The sequence below is a fragment of the Struthio camelus genome, chromosome Z, assembly GCF_040807025.1.
Source record: "Struthio camelus isolate bStrCam1 chromosome Z, bStrCam1.hap1, whole genome shotgun sequence".
NCBI lineage: Eukaryota > Metazoa > Chordata > Aves > Struthioniformes > Struthionidae > Struthio > Struthio camelus.
Window position 1 is genome coordinate 72,899,518 of NC_090982.1, and position 24,442 is coordinate 72,923,959.

At 38.8% G+C, this 24,442-nt stretch overlaps 1 protein-coding gene across 1 annotated transcript in view; it reads left to right on the top strand.

Moving 5' to 3' along the window:
• Positions 1 to 22,839, top strand: part of LOC138064565 (succinyl-CoA:3-ketoacid coenzyme A transferase 1, mitochondrial-like) — a 77,788-nt gene extending 54,949 nt beyond the window's left edge. Inside the window, exons 14-17 of the mRNA XM_068927786.1 lie at positions 6,529 to 6,618; positions 12,658 to 12,738; positions 14,715 to 14,816; positions 21,575 to 22,839. Coding sequence (XP_068783887.1) covers positions 6,529 to 6,618; positions 12,658 to 12,738; positions 14,715 to 14,816; positions 21,575 to 21,610 — 309 coding nt within the window. The 3' untranslated portion in view covers positions 21,611 to 22,839. The remainder of the gene's footprint in view (positions 1 to 6,528; positions 6,619 to 12,657; positions 12,739 to 14,714; positions 14,817 to 21,574) is intronic.
• The last annotated feature ends 1,603 nt before the right edge of the window (positions 22,840 to 24,442 follow it).

The window sequence follows — 24,442 nt, forward strand, 5'->3', positions numbered from 1 at the left end:
ATATCTCACAAAGCTGGAATGTCTGAAAATAGGCATTCCTGATTCATCAATGGACAGATTTTAATGCCAAAGATCCATGTAATTTTATCTGACCACACTTAATATTAGATTTCACACAGTGCCTCTGTACTGAGTCCAAAAGCTTTTCTTTAACTGGAGCTTTTGTTCTTGAAAAGTGACCTGAACTAGGAAGGTTCATTGCAATAATTGCAGTCCTGTCTTCACTCTTATCTGCTGATTTCTAATAGAGAGGAAAATCCTATGATTAAGAGAAGAATGTGAGAATATTCAAAGCACATGCAGTAAACCATGCTATTCGTTTGCTTATGCAGGAGATTCTTCCTAAATGCAGGCATTTATTGATAGATTTATTTCATTAAACACTACTTACGGCTTTTTTGACTTCATCCCTGTGGTGTTTCTCAAACTGACAAGTGGGCTTTGGAGAAGGAAACGAGGGAAAGGAGAGGGAGAAGGAGGCGGCAAATTTCTGAGGCGCCCCTGGGAACTGAGTGCAGTTGGGGCAGGGTGGCCAAGGAGGGTGGAATAGAAATGCTGAGGACGCCATGGTGGAGGAGGGCTGGAGACTGAGGGAAGGCAGGCAAGCAGGCAAGAGAAGATGGGTGACCATGATTGCTGGGAGCTGCTGGATTGAGCCACATTTCACTTCAAGAGTGAAGGACACATTATCCAACCTGTTTCTCTCAAGCTACTGTCAGAAATTGCTGCTAGCAGGACAGCTTCAGTGCATGCTTACAGAGCAGCAGCACAGACGGTCACAACAGTCCTGGCTCCTGTGGCAGTGTACTTGCCTCACTCAAGTTTTTAAAAATTAGGGAGTTGACTGCACTTCTCCCTGCCTGTATTTGCTTCATTTGTAGTTCCTTTCTACCTGTGACTTCTTGGGACCCTGCTAAAGAAGGGTTTTATGAAGCGCCTCAGTCTCTGCAGCCTCTCTAGTGGCTGCATCATACTGGGAAATATTGCTTCCTTTTCTACAACCTTCCTGATAGAAAATATATGACTCCGTTTGCCGCTGAGACACGTAGCAGAAGCTGGGCATAGGTCAAAGCAAAACGTCAGAACTTCTGAAAGTGTCACCCCTGTGACACCAGAGGCTTTGCCTTATTATTGGTTCTACTTGTTTTAATTGTTGCTTTTGTTTAAAATTTTAGTATAAGGAAATTTCACTTCCTTCAGAGAGCTCAGAGTAAATACTTTTCTGTAGTCTAAAGGAGAGATCAAAAAACAAGGTTTAGGTACCAAAAAAGTGAAGTACTGTTGTGTCTTGCATTTTAGTGCCTGACTTCTGAGCGGAATTTGGTCCCTTTTGTACCTGGATAGCTTTATATTTAACGACATATGTAATTTTTCTTGAGCATTTAATTCTGGTCTTTTGATTTGTACATGGTAAAGTACAATTTTTGAAGTCAGTTACACTGTCTCCAGATAAAAAGGAAAAAAGGCACCTGATATGGCCTATTAATGTAGTTTCTTTAACTAATAATGTTTCTGCATTTCTGAACATCTCCTAGCCATTAAACAACATCTTTTAAGAGCAGGAGGAAAAAAAAAAGATTAAAAGTGATGGATGAGACCTCCTAAGGGTTCAGTGATATTAATAACATAACTACTGATATTGCTGATATGATGTTCCAGCAGAAGAAACATTGAACCAATGATGGAGATGCCCTGCAGCTAGAGGTCAAAGAATCTGAAAGAGTAAAATGTATGAGCTTTCTGTGACATAACATTTCCCTAGGTAGAAAATTATTACAGATGGAAGTTATGTGGTGAAGCACATCATTAATGAGCGGGTAACATACTTCTGGATGAGGACATGGAAAAAGGCTGAGGTACTCAACAACTTATTTGCCTGAGTTTACTGGTGGCGTCTCTGTGGCTAGTGGCGGAATTTGGGGGAGTACCCACTATAGAAGAGGATTGAGTTACAAGCTATTTAAAGTAAAATGGACATGTAGAAGTCCATGAGGCTGGGCAGGATGCATCTGAAGGTGCCGAGGAAGCTGGTAGTTGCCACGAGGCTCAAAGTGTAGTGTAGTAACCAACAGTTGACTAACACAGCCTCTGGGTTGATGCTGGGCTGATACTGTTTGTTTAATATCTCTGTTCTCGACAAACAATATGAAACAAATAAAATTCTGAGCAAGAAAATTAATTGTAGCTTTGTACCTTCTGCTGCTGGAGTGCAGGATTCATTTTGATAGCTAAGATAGATAATGCAGTTAAGGGGCAGATCAAGAGGCTGTTGTAATGTATGGAGGGTGGTTCTGTTGGACACTGGAATGTGGATTTTTTTTTAAACAAACCAAAAACAACAAAATGAAAAAAAAAAAAACCCTTGGATTTTAAAACCAGCAGCCTTTACTTTTAAATGCTCTGACTTGGAGCAGCCAATTTTAAAGGATTAAAGTGTTAATAGTGAAATAAATTGAAAAGAAAGAAAAGCAATACAAAAATTCTAGAGCTTTATCAAATGAGATTATCTGAAACGAAACAATGAGGAAACCCAATCAAATCTAGTAATAATTCTTTTAATTTACTATCTGTAGAGGTCAGTATAACCTAAGATGTTAGGAATGCAGTTCTGTACATTAAATGGTAGGATTTTTTACAGGCATTCAAGGTACATCTTTTTTGTACGACTTTGGACTTTCTGAGCATAAGATGAACTGCATGTTCCTCAGTCGAGTCATTTGTATGCCTACAGTGAAAGTGAACTATGGCAGAGGCCAGCTGAATGGCAGGAGGAATGCAGAAATGTTGCTGATCTATCTATTTCATTTATTTATTTGTTTGTAACATCTAATCTAAAAGCAGAAGGCTCCAAAGCAACAGGTTTTCTGACGACTTGACGTGGTTATTGCTGATGGTGGGAGGAAGCATACCTGTTCCTGGATTCCTCAGAGCATTGTAGCTTCTTCTCTAAGGAGTCCCAATGCAGGCTATTTACACCTTTGCTTAAAGAGGAGGATTTTTGAACAAGGCTTGTCTTCATTTGGAATCCAGATGCACTGTCTGCTAAGTGCTACCTCCAGCATTTCTGTTGCACTGAATACATTGAACTGTCTGCATTTGCTCCCAAGTTGAACAGCATGAAGTTGCAAGAAATTTTATGAGAAACGTATTTCCTTTTTTATAATTATTGTCAGTAAAATAATGAATGAAGCACTGCAAATTAGGCAATTAGATTAATTACGTTTAATGAGTGTGTGCATCTCTCAGCACTAATGTGAAGCTGTCTGTCTAATGCCTAGGACATACCTGAGTAGGACTTAGTAGTAACTTAACAGTGAGGAAGGACAGGACCTGCAGTTACCTAGATTGTCCTTTGAAACTTAGGTTTTAATGGGATATTATTTTAATACGAAGTGATATTTTGTGGACACCTGCCTTGGAATGAAGCCTACAGTAGCATATCAGCTTACTCTTTCTCTCCCTACAAAGCCTACAGAGCCCTTGCAGGTCATAATTGCTACCATTGGAAGAGTCCTGGAGCCTCAAAAGAGAAGGGAAATACATCATGTTAGCTGTACTTCAATCTTCCTTTCACCTTTTTGAGGGCTTTTTCCTATCCTATTTTGTCTGTGTGAAAAATACATAATCTTCTCTTGTATTTTCTGAAAAATACCCCATCACCACTATAACCATGACGTTTTATTTTACAATACCTAGGCTTTATTAGAAATCCCTCTTTTCTGTAATTTTCTTTTTTGCAAATAGCTCTAAGAAAGAAGACAAGCTTAATATCTTAAAAAAAAAAAAAAAAATCCATTCTGTGCATGACCACACCCTCCCAAAAATATTGGAACTGAGACTTAGCCAAAACTGCTGACAAGGTGAGCTGAGAGAGGTAACACTCTTCTCAGCAGCATAAACCCTTTGCAGTAACTCTGGGAACAGAAGAGCTGCAAGGAAACTGCCAGCTTGTCTCTGTCCTCTCTAACCCTTTTTAAAAAGTATTCCCAATACTGGACTTCGCAGAAAGCGCAAAGGTAATCTGAAGAACTTTCTTCTAGCTTCAAGCTCTAACTGATAACGTGGGTTTTTATAATAGAGCACTGTAATTTGAAGCGGTGCCACTGAACTAAATCTTTCAGTTTCTAAAGCTAGCAGCACTAATTTATTTAGGAGCTTACAAAGCTCATCTAAAATAAGCGTACAACCATGTAAACCTTGAGCCCCTGACAACGTGCTAAGAAGGAGCAGGAAAACTGCAGGTGTACTTCAGGAGCTGCTCGTTTGAAATTTTTTTTAATGAGCTGCCTAAAACAATTCAACTCAATGTAGGTTTAAAAATTACACTTGTGTCTTAACAAGTTGCAAAAAGAGAACAATTATACTGTTTGCACTTTGGCCTGTTCAGTGAAAAACAAACAAAAAAAGTGAAGACTACTTTTTAAAAGTGGAGTGTACAGTTGCCGTCCCGACTAGTATACAGTGCTATCAGCCCTACTTAGCCTTTATCAGAGATTTCACATCACAGCTGGCTGTTGCAATTGGTGCCCAGTAAGTGTAAATATTTCTTTCTATGACCCACTGCATTTTACAAAGTATTCAAATAAAACAGTCTGGCTTATGTCAGGTGCAATCAAATGTACTATTAAAATTTGAAGGAAACAGAAATTGCTCATTGTTCATAAATGAGCAATATACCACCATAAGTGGTAGAACCGTTTTGTTCTGCATGTTTATCTTGGGCAAAAAAACAAAATGTCTTTTGGGAATCTTTTTTGTGGAGCATCCTAATTCAAATTTAGAGTTGTGAAATTTCAACAGATGATGCCCTAAGAGCAATACAAGATTCTTATTCTCTGGATATTCCTCAAGCATTAACTCCAGCTAGCCATGTTTATATTTTAAGTTATTTGCTTTGCCAGGGTGAGTATGTTTGCCTAAAGAAGAACAGCACATGGATTGCTTTAAGGGTCCCAAAGTCCTTCTCAGTTTGTATTTTACTGCTTCTGCACACATGTAGGGAAGAAATTCCCTGTCTCCGTCTTGTATGACATCTTCTCCAGCAGCAGATGTTCATTGTCCTTCATCTGTACTTATTTCTTCAGGAACTTCCCAGTTGCTGCAGCTCTTTACTATTTAACAGAATTAAAAAGCCAGGAAAATGAACTAATGGCTTTATTAGGGCAGATAGATAGATATATTGATAGCATAATCCTTGATGGAAACATATTTTGAGCTAATGGGAAGATAATGCCTCAGCTTCAGCAACTCTACGTTATTTTGCTGGTGAGCCTCTGGCAGGCTGATGAGAGGTCACTGCAGTCTCTGTAAGGACTCTGTATTTCAAGATAGGATGTAGAATTATACAAGCAGTGCCAGGAAATTAAGTGCGGAGGTAAATCCTGTCAACCCTTTTAGGTTTGTATCGACAAAGAAATATTTAGCAGTGTGTTAAGACAAAGCCTGAAATGTTTCAGGTAATTAATATTAAATATTAATCTGATCTGAGAAATACCAAGGGTGTTTACAGATATAGAAAGAGGTCATTTATTCTTCATTCTGCAAACAATAAGAAAATACCATTTTCTGTGTATATTCCCTTCACTATGCTAAAGAGACTTCCACTAAGTTGCTGGCTTGACAGCTCAATGAGACAAGTCTCTCCCAAACCTAGCTTGGTTTTTGGGGTCTGGTGTTTGCCAGCTGCCCAAACATAACTGCTGTGCTCATACTGGTAGAATGTTGTACTTTTAGTCATTGCTTATCCGCAAACTGAGCTGAGTCTGGACTTCTCACCTGGACTTCTCACCTTCCAAGACCAGATGCATTTTTTTAAGGTGGTAGAAGCAGGCAGGGGTCAAATTTCAATGAATGGTGAGGCATTACAGAAAATAAAAATATAGGTAGCTGAACACCAAGCCATAATACAGCTGCTGTGATAAACAGTACTTGGTTTGGGGGACAAACAGAAATGCATACTGATCCAAATTCATTTATTTACCCATTTTCCAAAATGGCATCCAAAGACATCTGGACTGAAATAAATAGAGCAGTTTGTGCTGATACAGTGATACAAGCCATGGTTTTCTAAACTGGCAGGTGGAGAGCTTGAGAGTGCTCAGATGTTCTCGTTACTACGTTTTCATAAGCAAAGATTTCTTTGGAGGGAATAAAGTTTATTTCTGTCACCATGAGAATGAACGTTTTGCTTTTATAATGTCAGAACCATTGGAACTAAATTCATCTCTTCTCTGTGTTAGGGCTTCCATCAAGTCAATGACACTACTTAGATTTAAGTTACACCCCAGGATACCAAGCATAACAATCAGCCCCATGTACCACCGGTTATTCTTCTACCATTTGCATCACAGAGAGCTTACAATGAACAACTGCTTGCTCTCAAGTGAAGCCCTGTTTTGTCTGAAGACAGTGGTGAAATATGTGGTCTTTCTATACAGAAAAAAGGTCAATATAGTGTCCTGTCAATGCAGCCAATATAGCTATCTTGTTTATAGTAAAAAGGTTAAACTTGTAAAAATTTAATTTCAGGGTAAGATGGTGAAAGGCATGGGGGGTGCCATGGACCTGGTATCCAGCGCACAGACAAAAGTGGTTGTCACCATGGAACATTCAGCCAAGGTAAGGCTCTGCCGCTTCTTTCTAAATGAATATTCTGTGCTGTACCAAAAAAAAGATATCTTACACTGATTGTCCCTCTTTGTGAGGGTTTGACAGTTTTGCTGTTAGCTATTATGGAGGTACAACAGGGGGTTAGTGTGGTTCCTTGCCTCTTGTAAGCGAACCATTCGCCCTGGAAAAATTAAATATTAAGTTGGGTTTTAAAAACTGCACACATTTTTTAGTTACTTATGCAAATTTAATTAGTGGCAATCGCCAGAGCTGCAGTAAATGCTGCCTAGGTTTTTTACTCTTTACCTCAGGACAACTGGAAAAATGAGTTTTCCTATGGCTAAACACTTGCTATTATGAAAATATTTTTACCTTTGAAGTTGCCAATCAAATTAGTACTTACAAATAATAAAGTGGATCTTTTTGGTATGATATGGTGCGAGCTGCCTTACATATTATATTATTATATGATAGAAGTTAATCTGGAGAATTTTTTGTGTGGAAGGTTTGTAGACATAAACAGCCTCCCACAGAAAGTCCTAAGAACCTTGTCATTTGAAACGTCTAAAACTGGGCTGTCCAGGATATGAGAAAAATGGACTGAAGGCCAAAATCTCTATTCTGAGGGAACTGGAATAGATATTTTAAAATTAACCTTTTCTTTCATTTATGTGTTTCTGTTATTCCAACTCTATTGTATGTCTGCAATAAGAATTACTTATCTATGTGTGAGGTTTATATCCCTGCCAGGACATATTAGGGCAAGCGTAAGGAGTCTTCATGGTAGTAAATAGGAAAGTTAAATATATTAACAGTTTTGGTTGTTTAAAATCTGATTTAAGGAATTAATTTTCACTTTCAAAAAATTACTATTAAAAATATGGAATTTGCACAATTTATACTAAGCTGTGATCTCAAGGGGCACATTTTCAGTAACAGGATTGAGACTGACCCAAAAGTGCATGGGAAAAGCAAATTTGTGTGTGTCTTGCTCCTCTATCCCAGTCCCCCCAAAATTGGATGTGCAATTACCCATTTGCTTAGACACATGCTTCTGTTATTACTGTCGTCTGAATGAATTTTTATTTCTAACTTCCAGATACTGTGGAATTCAGTTAGGGCTTTGAGTCCACACACACTGCAATGATTCATGCCATTTTAGCTCTTTAAAATGCTATTGCCAAAGTCTTTTTTCAGTAAAGTGCTTGGAAGTTGTTTGCTGGTTGTTTTTAGTCAGTAGGAGTACTGAAACCTGAGAAGGATGGAAACACAGGTTGGTTCACTATTATAAACAGTGCAGGCATAGACTTACTTATTTTTGTGTATGTATACATAGTTTGGGCCATTAGGTACAAGGGATGCCTGGGGTGGACTTCTTGAAAGACTATTGTAGGCTTTCGTAAAGTATTTCTTCTGCTTCTGCTTTTTGTTAGAAAGCACTGCAAAAATAAACAGTGTAATTTTGCATTATATACTTATTTTAAAATGGAGGCTACTGGTATTCTTGGAGCACTTTCCTCTTAAGGAGCTTCTTTTTGGGGGTCTTCATACTTCTTCTTCCAGAAGTGAAGAGGCTGAAATATATAAATCTTTTGTTCAGAAATCCAAAGCTGTTGTTACAGCCACAGATGCTCCTTTTTTTATTCTTTCCTTTTTTTTTCATTTTGTATGCACAAACAAATTTATAGTACCTGTGACACAAGTTCTGAAAGTCAGAAGCCTTCTATTGGAGTGATTACTTCTTATAGAGCTGATTTTACGTTCAGGTCCTTTTATTTCTTTACTCTAAAGATGTTCTCACAAACTGTTATTTCATCCGTAACTAAGAAGCACTTCAAACATCTCAGGAGCACTCTTTTGTCCTGCTCAGAGCACAGTATGCTACTGAGTGAAAGAAATGTATGTATGTACTGTGAGAATATGCTGGTTTGTTCAGAGGTGTACTAGCAAGAAGCTGATGATACAGTGGCTGTATTTTTTGTATGTCTTCTAGCTTATAAGAACAGGGATGTTTTTGTTGTCTTGTTTTCCCAATAAATAGTATCTATTACTAGATACTAAAGCCACTTGTAAATCAACAGGAGTCAAGAACTGATGGCCTGAAATACAGTGGAAGGCTATGGGATGTACACAGTATCTTCAATGAACACGTTCAAGAGTTGTTGCAGTAGACAGTTCTTGTAATCAGTTTTGTCTGATTTGTGATCTTATAAAGGACCTTTGTAATCCCTTTCAAGTTTCTTTTTATTAAGCGCGATGGCATGTTAAACCTTAAAATACAATTTCTTAGAATTTAAAAGTTCATTCTCTGTTCAGTATGCGTTGTAGTTTTTAAACGTCTCACGATGTTGAGTCCTTGCAGTGAACACAAGACACAATTTATGCTTAAATTATGAAGGTGAATCTAGTATCTCTCTTAATGCTCAAAGAAATACTCCAGGGATTTTCTTCTTTTTAAACTGTGATATACAGTATGCTATAAACAAAACTAAACACCCTCTGCTCCACATTGTTTCAATAACAATGTTTACATTTAATTGAAAATAAAAAGGTACAGAAAAAGGATGATGACATGAAATGACTTTTGTAGAAGACTCTTCAGCTTAAGAAAGAGATCATTAAGGGAGAGTAACAGAGAAGCATATAAAATAATGGCATGGAGAAGGTGGATGCACAATGTTTTGTTACTATCCTGTAAAAGAACTGGTGAGAGCCAAGTGAAATTAGTAAGTAGCAGGTTTAAAACAACAAGGAAATATTTTTTCGCAGACAACTAACAAAGTTGTGCATCATTGGCAGGATGTTGTAGGAGCTCAAAGTATTAAGTTTATCTGGGAGTGATTAAACTGGTTTATGAGGCTAGGCTCATCATTGACAAATAAATAGGATTGTCCAGAAGCAGCCTCCATCTCAAGAAATCCATAAATCACAGCAAGTCAGGAACCAGGAGGGCACTGTGGGAGACTGGGCAAAGGGACCTTAAGTCTAACTCTTAATGGTAGTTCTTTAATGTATTTTTTACTAAATTAACTTTTTTCTTTATAACTGTGAAGAACAATAGTACAGGAGTAGTAATGTTTTTTAATCTACTGAACAGACACTGTGCCCAAGTTGTGAAATATTGCTATAGGTTTCTCTTACTTATAAGAGAAATAAAAATCAAGTTCTTAACCCATACCATCACTGGCCTTCTTTGCAAGAAATAATAAAGTACTGGCTGATAATGGTTCCATGTTATTGTTCCACTGTCGTCTACCAGGACTTCAGCAAGGCTTTTGACACTGTCTCTCATCACCGCCTCAGAGGCAAGCTCAGGAAGCGTGGGTTGGATGAGTGGACAGTGAGGTGGATTGAGACCTGGCTGGATGGCAGAGCTCAGAGGGTTGCGGTCATTGGCCCTGGGTCCAGTCTTGTTCAGCATATTTATCAATGACCTAGATGAAGGGACAGAGCGCACCCTCAGCAACTTTGCTGATACAAAGCTGGGAGGAGCAGCTGATACACCAGAGGGCTGTGCTGCCATTCAGAAGGACCTGGACAGGCTGGAGAGATGGGCAGAGGGAAACCTCCTGAAGTTCAACAGAGGGAAGCGCAGGGTTCTGCAGCTGGGGAGGAATAACCTCACGCACCAGTACAGGCTGGGGGTTGACCTGCTGGAAAGCAGCTCTGCAGAGAAGGACCTGGGAGTCCTGGTGGACAACAAGGTGACCATGAGCCAGCAATGTGCCCCTTGTGGCCAAGAAGGCCAATGGTATTATGGGGTACATTAGGAAGAGTGTTGCCAGCAGGTCAAGGGTGATGACCCTCCCCCTCTCCTCAGCCCTGGGGAGGCCTCACCTGGAGTACTGTGTCCAGCTCTGGGCTCCCCAGTACAAGAGAGACATGGAGCTCTTGGAGTGAGTCCAGTGAAAAGGCCACAAAGATGATTAAGGGACTGGAGCATCTCTCCTATGAGGAAAGGCTGCGAGAGCTGGGCCTGTTCAGTCTGGAGAAGAGAAGGCTCAGAGGGGATCTGATCACTGTGTATAAGTATCTGAAGGGGAGGGGGGGTGTCGAGAGGATGAGGCCAGCCTCTTCTCCGTGGTGCCCAGCAATAGGACGGGAGGCAATGAGCACAAACTGACACACAGGAAGATCTGTCTGGACATGAGGAAAAACTTCTTTCCTGTGAGGGTGACTGAGCACTGGCAGAGGTTGCCCAGAGAGGTGGTGGAGTCTCCTTCCCTGGAGATATTCAAAACCCGCCTGGACGCGATCCTGGGCAATGGGCTCTAGAGGTCCCTGCTTGAGCAGGGGGATTGGACTAGATGATCTCCAGAGGTCTCTTCCAACCTCGGCCATTCTGTGATTCTGTGGATCTGACTGAAGTATGGAATATTGAATTGAAATGCTCTTTTCTATCATTGTGAATAGTTTTGATTTTGATGCATTGTGGAGTATTAAGGACATTTTTTGTTCTTCAGCAACAGAATATTTTGTTTAAAGCAGATGGAAGTACCTTAAGGTTTTGGACATCTACAAAAAAAAAATCTTTCCTGAATTTATCTGAACAAATCCTATAAAAAATCCTATGAATTTATCTGAACAAATCCTATAAAAAAATGCATGCAGTTCCATTTGCACTCCCATTCTGATGGTGCCCTGAAAGCACAGATGGTGACGGATGAGTTCTAAAAGTCACCTTTAATGCTAACTGGTAATATTATAATCTTCAGATCAACTGTTAAGAAGGTGCAATGTGTCAGTGCTCAGGGTCACAGGAACCATTCAAGCTGTCACCTCCTCAAGTCCATATGTTTCAATCTCAATTGGGTGCCGGGAAGGGATATTGCATATCATATGCCTTAGAAGTACACCTGATATGTTACTGAAAATGTTAAAAATAGCACAGATTAATCTTCTCTCTTAGGGAAAGAGTGCAAGAAGGTCCTTGAGATGGACACAATATAAGCTGATCGACTACAAGTAATGCTCTGCCTCAAGTCATTATTTTCATTAAAAGTGAGTCAGTTTCAGTCTAATCAGAGTAGTTGCCTTGATATGAGATGTGGATCTTGCCAGCATAATTAGAATGAAGAAATAATTCTTCACAGAAGAAGATAAATTCAGATCACACAGATTGCTCATTTTGTCATCATTCAGAAATCAGACTGGCTGAGGTATAGTTGCCCAGTTTATTTAAGCCTTAAGGCAAATGGATGATCACAGAATGATTGTAAATTAATTGATGATTGTAAATTAAAAAAATTAAATTAAAAATTGCATTCAGATGATTAAATTAGACTTACTACACTCCGAGATCTTTAAAATGCATAACTGAAAACTGATAATTAGAGAAAAATTAAAAGCATGTGATAAAGGGAGAGATGCTCAAAGCTACCTCTGTAAAATGGCTACAAATAGCGACTAAAAGTGCAGTGATCCATCCATTTCGTATCCATTCAGAGCGCTTTCAGCCTACATTCATTTGGCAGGATCTAAAGCCATTTGTGAACTCCTATTAAAAAAAAAAAAAGAACAATATAAAAAAAAAAAGAGTAACTCCCCACCCAACCCTAAACATCCAGCTTCCTATCAAAACTATGTCTTTTCATCAGGTGATATTTCTTACAAGATTTAGCATAGCTGGCATTTGGTGTCCCAGAAAGAAAGGGCCTGAAAGTAAATTGTTTTTTTGCCTTTCTCTAATTTGTCGTTGACATGTCATCAGTGAGGTTCCATCTGTCTCTTTTCCTCACGTGCCAGTAGGAAGGAAAAAAATTAAGCAGAAGTATGCTGAACTTCTAAACTCAGGAATCCACTGTGATATAGCGAGAGTCTTATTAGTCATCTCGCTTTATGTAGGATTTAAGTAAGAACTGTCCCAAATTGTTTGAGATATAATCTGCCATAGAGGCGCATTCTAACAATGTTCTGTGAGTACTGTGGGATTTCAATAATGCTGAGTGTCTTCAGCTGTGATGTTCCTTTTTCATGTTCATATTTGAATGCTGAGTAAGTTGGATTGTTTTTGAAAATTAATGTTTGTCTGTATCTTGTTAAACACAGGGCAATGTCCATAAAATCCTGGAAAAATGCAGTTTACCACTTACTGGGAAACAATGTGTAAATCGCATCATTACAGAAAAGGTAAAGTACTTGAATCCTTGTCAATCCTTTCATCCTCTATCCTTGAGAAATGCCGCTTAGTAGAAGTAGCAAAGCTTAGTAAAAGTGAAGATTGTATTCTGTATCTGTTACCAACAAAGGGTAAAGATTCCCTTGGAGTTCAATTCCCCAGGCTCAGTGGCTCATATTTTTTCTTGTAAAGCTTTCACCAGAGACATCTAACATACTGGACCACATTCTTAAATACCTTCAGAACAGAGATGCCACGCATGAGCACTATTTATGCAAAGTTATGTATCTACTTATTATTCCCAATGCGTATCTGAAAATTGTCCTTGAGAGATGTAAATTCTCAAACACAATTTTAAGGGAGCTGTGTCACAAATCACTTTTTCCAGTGGAAGAACAACTGTAGCAATATACATCAGACAGTTGGCACCTTCCTTGCTGTACGCTTCAGGCTCTTTTAGAGAAGATGTTAACAGTACCTGTAATTATACCAGGGCTTTAATTCTTTTGTCCTTACCTGAAGTCCGTTTGTGAAGCAATTTACTCTCCAGTTTAAGTCCATGAGAGTGTGTGACCTTGCTGCTGCTCAAAGTAAGTTAGTGGATGTTTTCAGTACAGGATAAGTGACTTAGGTTTTTGCTGTAATCATACTTCTTTCATTGTCAATGTTTACATATTTAAGGGCTAAAAGTAGTCTCCCTGTGATCCTTTTGTCACACTAAGTAGAACGCTTCAAAGTGCACATTTACTTTCTCCCTGTGGTCTGTTACCACCGTTATTTAAAGGCTTCCTCCACATAGTAGGGAAAAATAGATGAACACGTGGAAGTTTGTTCACAGTCTTCTACTATCTTGCCAAATACAGACGTAAAGTGCAAAAAAAAAGAGTCTGAACAAGAACTGATAGAAAATAAACACTTGGAGAAATTTCTTTAAGCATCACCACCTAGATCTTGTTGTTTTGTAAGGAGATGACACAAAGTTATAACAGCACTTAAAATGGATTGCAAACTGTTTCCCTACCAGCTTCCTTGGGTGGATGTTCCTTACTCCCAACCTCTGTCTTAAGATTTAGATTGGCTATCACATTTTAGTCCCGTGAATCAGTCTCATATACCCAGAGGAGGATAGCTGAGCTTCAGTACACTTCTGTGATGAGTTTAAAACTTCACTTTCCGTCCGAGTTCAATCTTCACTAGACTTTTTCTACTGACTTTCTTTATGGAAATGTCTAGTCTTTATGGTTTCCCTGGCAACTAGCTTGTGACTCGTATATCTTCCTCTGGCAGGCACTATTAAAGTGCACATCATTTTACAGGTGTTTTTATTTGATGTGCTTGAGAGTCTTGGGAGTGAAAATCATTTCCTGTGAAGACATTAGAAAGAGCAGCCTTTGCCCCTTTAGCCATCTCCTCCCAGGCTTTCTATTACAGATAAAACAAAAAGCCTTCTCTCATTGCTAACTTCTGAAAACAGTAAAATCTGTACTGAAATCGGGTGTGCAACTGATGTTGGTGAAGATCATCCTCTGTTGATGATTCAGTGATAAGCCACTCTGTACCTCTCTGCTGCCCTAAAAACACAGACAATACCTCCCTTATTCTTCCCTATTTTCTGTTGTGATCTCTTGGTGAGCATTGCCTTGTAGCAAAGTATGTCTCTGCCCTTTCCTTTGCCCTCTCCCAGTTCTCACCAGATTGAAGCAGAAGGCACAGTCCTTATTTTATGTGCAGAAAAGCAGGAACATGTTTTTCATTCAAAATTAACATGCCTCATACTTCATAATCTTTCAAGTAGAGATGAATGTTGGAGAAACCTTTAATGGTCAGTCAGAAATGTGTAAAGTGATACTGATTGATAATGGTATCATTTGTTACTGATAAAACTTATTTCAATGGATTTTGTACAATATAACTGTTTATTTCCTTGCTATCTGTTTTCATGTTTAAAAAAAAAACCAACTACTTGTATGCTATTTGAACCTGGCAGGCTGTGTTTGATGTGGACAAGAAAAAGGGGCTGACCCTTGTGGAAATCTGGGAAGGACTGTCAGTGGATGATATCAAGAAAAGCACTGGCTGTGACTTCACAGTAAGTCATTCTATGAACAAATATAATTATTCCCTTGTCAGAAAAAATAGTCTTTACAGCTAGTTAATACATGATGACTTCTAGATCCAGTAAGTTTCCCCTTTGCAGGTGGAAAGGTATTGGGTAGATTGCCTGTGGGATTTACGGTGAAACTAGGAAGAGACCCTATGGGACATCTTAGGGCTAATCAAGTATGATTGTATTAGGCACTGGAATTAGAATCCACCTGGATAAGACAGAAGAGATAGGAAAATGGTCAAGATTAAAAAGGGTAATGTGGGAACTTTTTGTAATGCTCTGAAGAGGACAGCTGATTCATATCTGAGGTGGATGAATATTCGTTCTTCCTCTGTATACATTGATTTACCTAACCCTCTATTGGTAAGTTTTCATAATATCTGTAGATGGGGTTGTGACTCTTCTCAGCAAGGGTGACTACATGTGTCCACTCTGTGCCACTGATGCTGTTCATTTACATGATTCTACTGCTGGTATTTTTGCTCTTTCTTTCCTGTTGTCTTACATGAATGAAACTTGTGTTCTGCATTAATCCATAAAGTCACTGCCTTTACACCTTCACATTCCTTCTTAAGAGATTCACTTAATGCCAATACAAAACTGACTGATTAATGGAAAGCTGTAATACACTGGAGTATAACTGAAGAGACATTTAATGAAACTGATTCCATATGTGTGGCTGATAACAAATATAGTTTCTTCATGTCCTTCTCCCACATGCGAGTTATGATGTTTATTCTCTTGTGTTGTAAAGTTTTGTGGGGTAGGTCAGCCCTCTTTAGGTGAGGACACTGACTATGACAGTATACAGTTTGTGCTGTAAGAACAGCTGGGGAACATTTGGTAATGGAGCGCTGTACTCTGGATATCTTCCTCTTTGCAGAGTTGCATGGCAGGGCTAGGGCACATAATTGTAAGCCTGCAGAGCAGTTATTAGGTCAAAGAGTTTGTTATTAAGGCTTTGAAAACTATTGGCAGTAAGTAAAAAAAATTCTGAACAATGTGCTTTGAAAGCCTGGGGAATTTCATTCATTCTCTGTGTCCATAAAAATAATTTTTGATAGCCAAATATGATAGCATATGTTTTTCTTATGGAGTTCAAAATATTTTAAATAAAAAGCAGTTCACTACATAGTCATTCATTTACATGAATATATTCATTTCTCTGAGAAAAATTATCTTAAAGATGATTGACCTGCAACTGCATCGTGCAGGAGGAAATTTGCTACAAGCCACTTTGCTCCATTATTCATTTTCCATTTTTTGGAAGATTTTGGTGGAAGTCTTTATTATTTTTTAATTTACAGTGAAAGCAAACTTCCATATTCAGCCATTCTATGTGCAAAAGAAGTTGTTTATTCAGTTTCTCCCAGGGATTTAGCGAAAAGTGATCAATTTTTTAAAACTGTGATAATGTCATGGCTCATCTCTCTTTGGCTGATCAGCCTCTCAAACAGCTAACATCCAAACCTGAAACATAAAAACTGAACTTATAGATTTATATTTGTTGCAGTCAATCACTATTTTATTCTTGCATGTTTAATTTTGGGATTCACTTCATGATGAATTTGAACGTGCCACGATTAGTAAGCATTTATATAGACTGAAGTTACAGGAAAGGACTTTATTGTCAGAGGATACTGGTGCTTAGATGCATTACCTGTTTGTTTGGAAGGAGTTGCTTTATTTTTGGTCAGGTAAACAATGTGCTGTTTTAAACTGGCTGTGTATTACCCAAAGTGAGGTCCAACAGCCTATGCTTGAGGCAGTAAAAGCAGAACCAGCCAAGGGATTCAGAGAAAGAGGTGACAAGCTCAAAATTATGGGTCATGAGATTAAGCCTTGCAGCAGTAACTCTGAATGGGTAAGACAGGGCAAGACTGTAGCTATCAGGACCAAAGAAAAGTTTATCACCACTCACTGGCACTTACTGCTTTCCTGTAAATGGACAGGAGTGGTACAAATTCTGAATCTTTAGGTTTGCCTTTAAATAGCAATTGAGGAGAGAGAGAGCAATATATCATTGAGGTCCCTGGAATGTGTCTCACTGGGATCAGGAAGGGACTCTTCAAAAGCACCTGGATTCCTGACGCTCAAAAAGGCAAACTCCAGTGCAGCCTGTTTGTACAACTGCTTGGTCATGCATGAAATGATGAGTTGCACTAAAAGAACTGTGGGCATGAAAAATGTAGATGCTGCTTGGTTTATGTGCTTTCATATACATATCTTGAAAGCGTGCAGCTTGCATAAACGCTTGCAAAGCACATACTTTGCTGAGCTCTGCCAGGATATGTGCTTGGGTCAGCGTTACCTGCTGACTGGTAGTTCCAAAAGCACCTGAAATCTTTATAGCTCTGCAGACGGAAGGGATTTGTTTAATTCAGCAATAGCATGGAAAATCACTGGCTCTTCCTCGCTGTTTGTTTTTTTTTTTCCTTTAAAGAATGTTTCCAGGCCACGGTGACCCAGTCCTCCTCTCATTGCAGTCCTTAGCAAAACTTCTGTTGATACCAGTGACAGCAACCCTGGGTTACTGTTGTGTGAAGTTGGACCCTTGAGGGCCTGATTTTCATACACAGAGAATACCTACCGCTCCCTCACTTCATTTTGAAGTTAAGAAAATAGAGGTTTGAGCACTGTGGTAGACAGTTGTTCAAAAAGTAGTATCCTTGGTCCTTTTTTTCCACATATCAATACACTGCCTCAGGCTTCCTTACAAGAGTAGCAGTTGCACTTGTGATTCTTTATGTTCACTGAATGAAACGTCTTGTTTACATTGCTGACAGGGACTATAATGATATTTTATTGCGATAGTAAAAGCAGAATTTTAGCATCATGTATCATGCTAGTTTGAAACAAGACTAGTAGATGGAAAATGAGGAGTTGATGTTTTTCTGACAACGTTTTTGCAGTTAAGAGAACAATCTTAACTAAAATTAGCACGTCTTTATATTCATTACAACTGAGAATTTAAGGGCTGACTGTACGTTCACATTGTACTACCTGTGCGAGCTACTTTTCTTTGTAGAGGAGAGCTTTGTAGCCTCTACGACATTGAGAGACGTTGGGCCATGCATTCCCATTTGCACAGTCTGCTTATTTGGGAAAAAATCTCCTAAAGGACATTTGCAACAGCAAAATGTCAAAGGAAAAATGATTTAGAGTCAGCAATCTTGATTATAGACTGGCATCATATCAAAAAGAAACAATTCACCCTCAGTTTCACTGTGCTGTGAAGACAAAGTATTGGCTTATCTTGTATGCTTAAATCAGATCTGCTGCTGCCTAGCATATAGATCACCTTGGCAGGTAATCTGTTTTGACTTGTACCGGCTCATACCTTTGATGAGACCATCAGAGAACAGACCAAGAAATAAAACTTTTGCAGATGTATTTCATTATAAAAATAGTCAGGGAAAGTCTCTCTATGTAAAAATTCCTCTCCCCTTTTTCCAATCTGAAAGCTGAGTTTTACAAAAAGAGCTGAAAAGATACCATGGAGTTTAGGAAAAGCGGCTGCCAGGACAAAAGAAACACAACATAGTTGAATAGCACTTGCCTCATCTATGGTTATAAAGAAATTGAAACCATCCAAGTTCAAGCCAATGAGTGAAAAATAATAAATAGCATTGAGAGAGATATGATATCAGCAAGCTCAATGTAGTTTTATTTAACAGCAGTATTTTTTCCTTAAAAGAAATGTTGGAGGATGAAGTCTGTTTTTAAATGGAATTGCATTTTGTCCTGATCATTCAGCTCCGCTAAAAAAATCATGTTAGCAACAGACTTCTGTGCAAAAGCTGATGCTAGAATTATGGTTTGCTTTTATCTGTAATTTCAAGTAATTTGGAGTTAAGAAGTAGTAAACAACTTTTATTATTTTAATGAACAAATATGGTAATACATTTTTTTTTTTTGAGGGAATGTTTTTACACTGTTGGCACAATAATTTGCTTTTGCAACTCCTGATGAGATCAGGAAAGATTATTAGGATTCAGTACCATTCAAGATCAGGCCTAGATAGAACTGCTAGCTTGCTATAAATAAACATAACAAAGTGAGCGTGCAGGTGTTTGTGTAGCTGAAAAGGATAGTATGAGGTTGAAAATCAAGGAGTCAACCTGCTTGAATTGCAGGGAGTTCCTGAGATCATCTGTCCTCAGCCAACTTTTTCCTCTTACCCAGTTCTGATGCGGCATAGCAGGCTGGTGAGGCACACGGCTCCCAGTATACGTCTTCACCTTTGGCAGACTATTCTGAAGCTTCCAAGATGAGCTAGTCTGTCCATCCATGAAGTAATACTAAGGGAATGTGTTGCTTAGAATGATCTTTAAGAAAGTAATTACTCTGTGGTAGTACACTTTGGAATAGTCTTTGGTAAGCGCGTTCAGCCCTTAGCGAATGCTATGCTGTTAGCATAGGGTGATACTGAATTAAAAGGCTCTACTGGGATTTAAAGCAGTGGACTCGGGGGGGCTTTCAGACTTGATGACTCCCTGCTTTCCAACCCCAAACTGTCTCGTTTATTACATTAGCAATTTTCTGCTTATTTAATCATATTTCTTTAGAGCAAACTGTTCTGCTTGGGCCAGCTTCTGCATGGTGCTGAGCTCTCACCGCCTTTATGTTCAGCAGGCCGTGTGGCACCTCAGCACCTCTTGGGATCAGACCCTTACTGGAGCAGATCGTGGTACACACAAATGACAGCTGTTAGCATCAAATGTGCAGACATTACATTTAATGTAATATGCTCATTCAGATATAAAACACTTGAGGTTTTGATGGCACCAAAAACTATGACAGCAGAAAAACAATAATCTTTTCTGGTAATTGTCTGTTGTCATGATTTTCAGAATATAGATTTTAATGGTACCATCTCTGTCCTCCAGTTTTTGTCTGTACTTCAATGGAACCATTCCTGGGTGAGGGATGCTACTTCAGGACGACAGAAATAGACTACATTAAGTGAAGCACGCATCCACTTTGGAAATGTTGAAACACTTCTGAAACTAACCCAAGAATGTTTGTACAGTCAGGAAGTTTCTCCGGCTCCTCCACACTTGTAGCTATTACATCTATTTATTATCCCATTCCCTACAGAACTTTGAAAGATCAGTGAATGGTTTCCATCCACCAAAAATACTCCATTAGCATTTGATACAGTAAACACATTCTTCATGAACTAAGCTTTTTCCCTCAGTGGCTGTTTTCATAAGGTCTGTTTATAAGTGATGCTATATTGTGGTGGAGGAAGGGTAACTTAGAAATCTAACATACAGGAAATATAGACCTATACTTCTAAAAGAAAGAGGCTTTAGTGCTTGGAAAGGTCTTTATATGTCATTCTTTCATAAGTTAGCTTGTTCAGTAGTGTTAAGTGAAAAAGATGGGGTAAGGAGGCAGAAGGAATGCATTAGGTGATATTTCACTTGGGACACTTAATCAACTAAGAGCCAAGTATCCATGGAATTGTTTTTCATCCTGCACAAGTAAGATCATATGAATCATTTCTGATCTTCCTCCTGAGACACCTATTTAAATAGGGCTGGGACCAGATGATATTTTAAGAGATCTTTTGTGGAGATCTTCTCCACAGAATATTTGTGTAGAGCTACAGTCAAGGTTCAACTGTTTGTTAACCATTGGTACTCCTCACTCCAAAATCTTCTCTATTTTGTTCCTATTTACACCCTCTTTCCTCCTCTACTTCCCTATTTAGGCTTACGGTCTTTTATATATTGTCTGCTAGATTTCTTATAATACCATTAATTGATTTTTATTACTGTGTAGAACCAAAAGAACGCAATACATAAATGTGTCCTGACATGAAAATGAACGTGAATGGAAGAAGGCAAGGAATAAAAATGAATTTGATATTAGTTTGAGTTGGAAATATTGAACTTTGCATGCAGTATACTGTGCGTTTGAGTTGATTGTCTATCCACTGCTAATACCCACGTTCTAAAACCCAGTTGACTCCTTCTGTGTAGACCCACCATTGGCTGACAGCATCCTATTGCTTGGTGTATGGGAAGAGAGGCAGAATGAACTTGGCTATTGAGCAAAGAAGGGAAATCAGTAGTTTAAGATTCTTTGGCAGGCTTGTTTTATTATTGCAGTGACAATTCAGTAATGTGTTGAAAATAATCTGTTTTGTTGCCTCTGAATCATTCCGGGCATTGATGTGTGAATGCAAGTGGATTAAAAGGTGATGGCTGAAGTGGTTGCCTGTCTCCAGCTATCTGTCCTGTTGCTGTTTGTGGCAAGTGCAGCCTCACCATACACAAAATAAAACTTTTTCTAGTCCGGTACATTAACCTAAGCCACAGCATATTTGAGTGATGTTAATGCACCATCCTGTACGCTGTATAACTGAGGAGCTGCTTCAGTGGCATTCAACTATCCCTTTTTCTGGCATCTGGGGCCCTCTAAGAGGACCTTTAAGTTAGCAGGGGCAAATACAGAGTCAGCTATCCAAGTTTAATCTGCTTGCAGTCTTAAATCAATAACGCAGCTCTTCAGTAAAGGAAGCTTACAAGCTGGATACTAGCATCACGTGTATCTTGTATTACTGCATCAGAAAATTTAGTGGTGGGAGCATTTACCTCTGAAATACTCCAAGTATATAATTTTAAATAAATATAGTGTCTCTAATCTTCAGTGGCGGAAGTGAACTGTGGGTTACATTGCTATATCTGTATGCCAACTGTTGTGTTTTTTTTTCCCCTCCTTTTTGCTAGGTTTCGCCAAAACTCATACCAATGAGGCAGATTTAAACCTGAAATGCAGACTGGGCTTGACTTGCCAGAAGGCTTGTCATCAAATGGGAGCTCAGTGAAGAGAAATGGATGTCTGTTTTGCAATTTTACCTTTTTTTTTTTTTTTTTTTGTTAAGGGCTTTGTAAGTAGTTTCCAGATGGTCAGGCTGTGACTAGCAGCCTAAATTGTATTTTTACTTATGTAACTTTACCAACTGTAATGGAATGGTGAATTTGTTCCCTAAATTTTGAATAACATTGTACTAAAATGTTAGCGAACCTTGTCAGAAAAATGCCTTGTAGTCTCTCTGCCAAAGACTACGTTTTTTTAAACAGAGATTCAGAAAATGCCTGTGCAAATTTATAATTGCCTCGGCTTTTGCTAATGATGTCATTAAACCTACAAATCACTCCTTTGCCCTAGAACTACAGCACTTAACTATGTTAATTCTCCTGTAAAACTGTGGGTTTCTTCTGGAGTGGTATATAACAAATGTACGCAGCTGTAGAGAGGCATCTGGACCTCTGGACTTCTCTTTTAATGAGTTGATGACAAAACTGTTTATATCACTGGAAACTGGGTCCTTAACCCTGAATGTATCTGCTGTTTCCATGGTGTCTGTTTGCTGGCATTAAGAAGCCTAGTCCTGCCAAAGTCCAGCTCTGACCCCTTCTATTTAAATGGTACAGGCTCAAATGAGACTAGCTTGAAGGAGAAAAATAAAAGGCCCCATCTCTGTCCAGACAACTGAGAGCTGCACAGTTGTCCCATGTTAATCACTGTCACTCTCTAGAGATGACCATTCTCCTCCCCAGCCTCCATTCAGAGGTAAGTGAAGACTGTTTTTGGCAAGAGGGCTGTCCTTCCAGTGTTACATAGAGAAACAGGTGATGTGGGCGCTTAGATTTGTTCTGAAGAAAATACAGTTGGTTGAGGGTAAAAGCAGCAAGTTTGCACCATTTGCTGATCAAGGCATCAGCAAATAGTCAAGTCTTTTGAACCCAAACTCATGATAACTAGAAGGCATGCCATGAGACAATCAAAATGAAAAGTTATTCTCTCATACTGGTTCTGATGTATGGTGAAGATCTCCCTTTTCCTGATCTTAATTACGAAGTGACTACGTAGCATAATTACGATTATATTTTCGATCTCACATCCCAGATCAGCACAATGTATCTTTGTCATGTAGAGCACGAGTTGACTGGAAATCTGCAATTACTAGAATATAATATTATTTACAGGTACAATGGTTTTATCATTCATCTCAATAGAAACACTTAAAAGACTTAAGTTAAAACAGTTCTTGACGTGTGTCTGACATCAGCACTGGAGCATGTTAAGTAATTGAAAAATAGGTAAAATATACAGGCATAAATATACATATGCCTATCATATATATGTGATGAGCAGAGTTGAGATATGGTACAGAAGGGCATTCTAATGCTAAATGGTATTCACTGTGTTCAGTGCATGTTACGGAAGGAATATAACACATTTCTAGGGAACCAGATATGAAATTCCTGCAATATCTAGCTCCTTGTGGCCTTGGACAGGTTAAGTAGCCTTTGCCCTGCATTTTTTCCATTCTAAAGTAAGAAATACTTTTTTTTCCATGGGACAGTTATAAAATTAGTCTTGATGCACACATGGGTTATACAGCAATAGAACTGTTTTGATTAGAGAGATTACTTTGGTTCAGTTGGACTTATTCTAAACGTTTCTTTGATAATGTCTTGCCAATACAAGTTACCTTTCCTCCCACAAAGGAATAAGAAAAATACCTTTGTAAGCACCTTTATACTAGTACAGAAGTACTTCCCATACTAGGCTGTATGACTTGAATTTTACTGTGATGCTAAGGGGTGGTAGGCCATTGTATAGCCTGTATGTGTAAGGCAAGACCCAGTGTGTTGGACACACGAGAAAGAAATGTGTTGTGCAAGGGCCTGATTTGTATGCAGGGTTTGAACCTACATTGAGCAAAGTGCTCCAGAATATTTTAACCCAGGATAAGCACAATTTTTTTTAACCTAGTTTTAGTTTTCATCTGTTTTCTCTGTTTAGGTATAGTCCCTATGGTATTCACTACTTCCAGCAAAGTTGCTTGCTTAAAGTTTGGCCATTTCTATTGCTATGGAATAATCTAAGTGTTGGACTTAAGTTCTACTCACTGAGGTTTTGCAGATTAAAAGTCTCCATATAACAAAAGGTGACTATATGGTCGCCCAGTATGAAACAATTTTGGTTTTGGATAGAGCAGCCAAGAGACCTTTGGCTCAGTCAAAGCCTCAGTCCATAGAGAGATTTCACTGAAAACTGTACTGTTTGTGGTGCTGTATGGAGCAGAAGATGCCTCTCATTGCCTTCAGAGCTGCGGATGGGTTAAGAGCTACACCGAGGGCATGGGTGGGATCCCAGGAGGAGTCTTGTTCATCATCACTTAGAGGTCTAGTAGAGAGCACTCAGAATGGATGCTGTTTTTTTTTTTTTGGGGGGGGGGAATATAAAAACTACTATGCAAGGGGGAACAGGGAGTTGCTATTAACTTATCCAGAAAGAAAGCTATATATTTAAATAAATGGGGAAACCTTTAATAAAATCTAGAAATGAAATGTTGATCTATTGCAATCACCTGCATTTATATTAATCTTAGTACTGAATAGTTAATTAGAGCATACATTTATCAGCATATGTAAGGTACAGGAGGAGTATCTAAGGGTAGCACTAGGTACATGTTTCTTCTTCCATGGAATTATGCTTTGCTGGCATACGCACAGAAGCCATAGTTGTCATTAAACTATGGCTGTTAAAAGACTAATGACTTGATAATGTCTATGAGTCCAGTT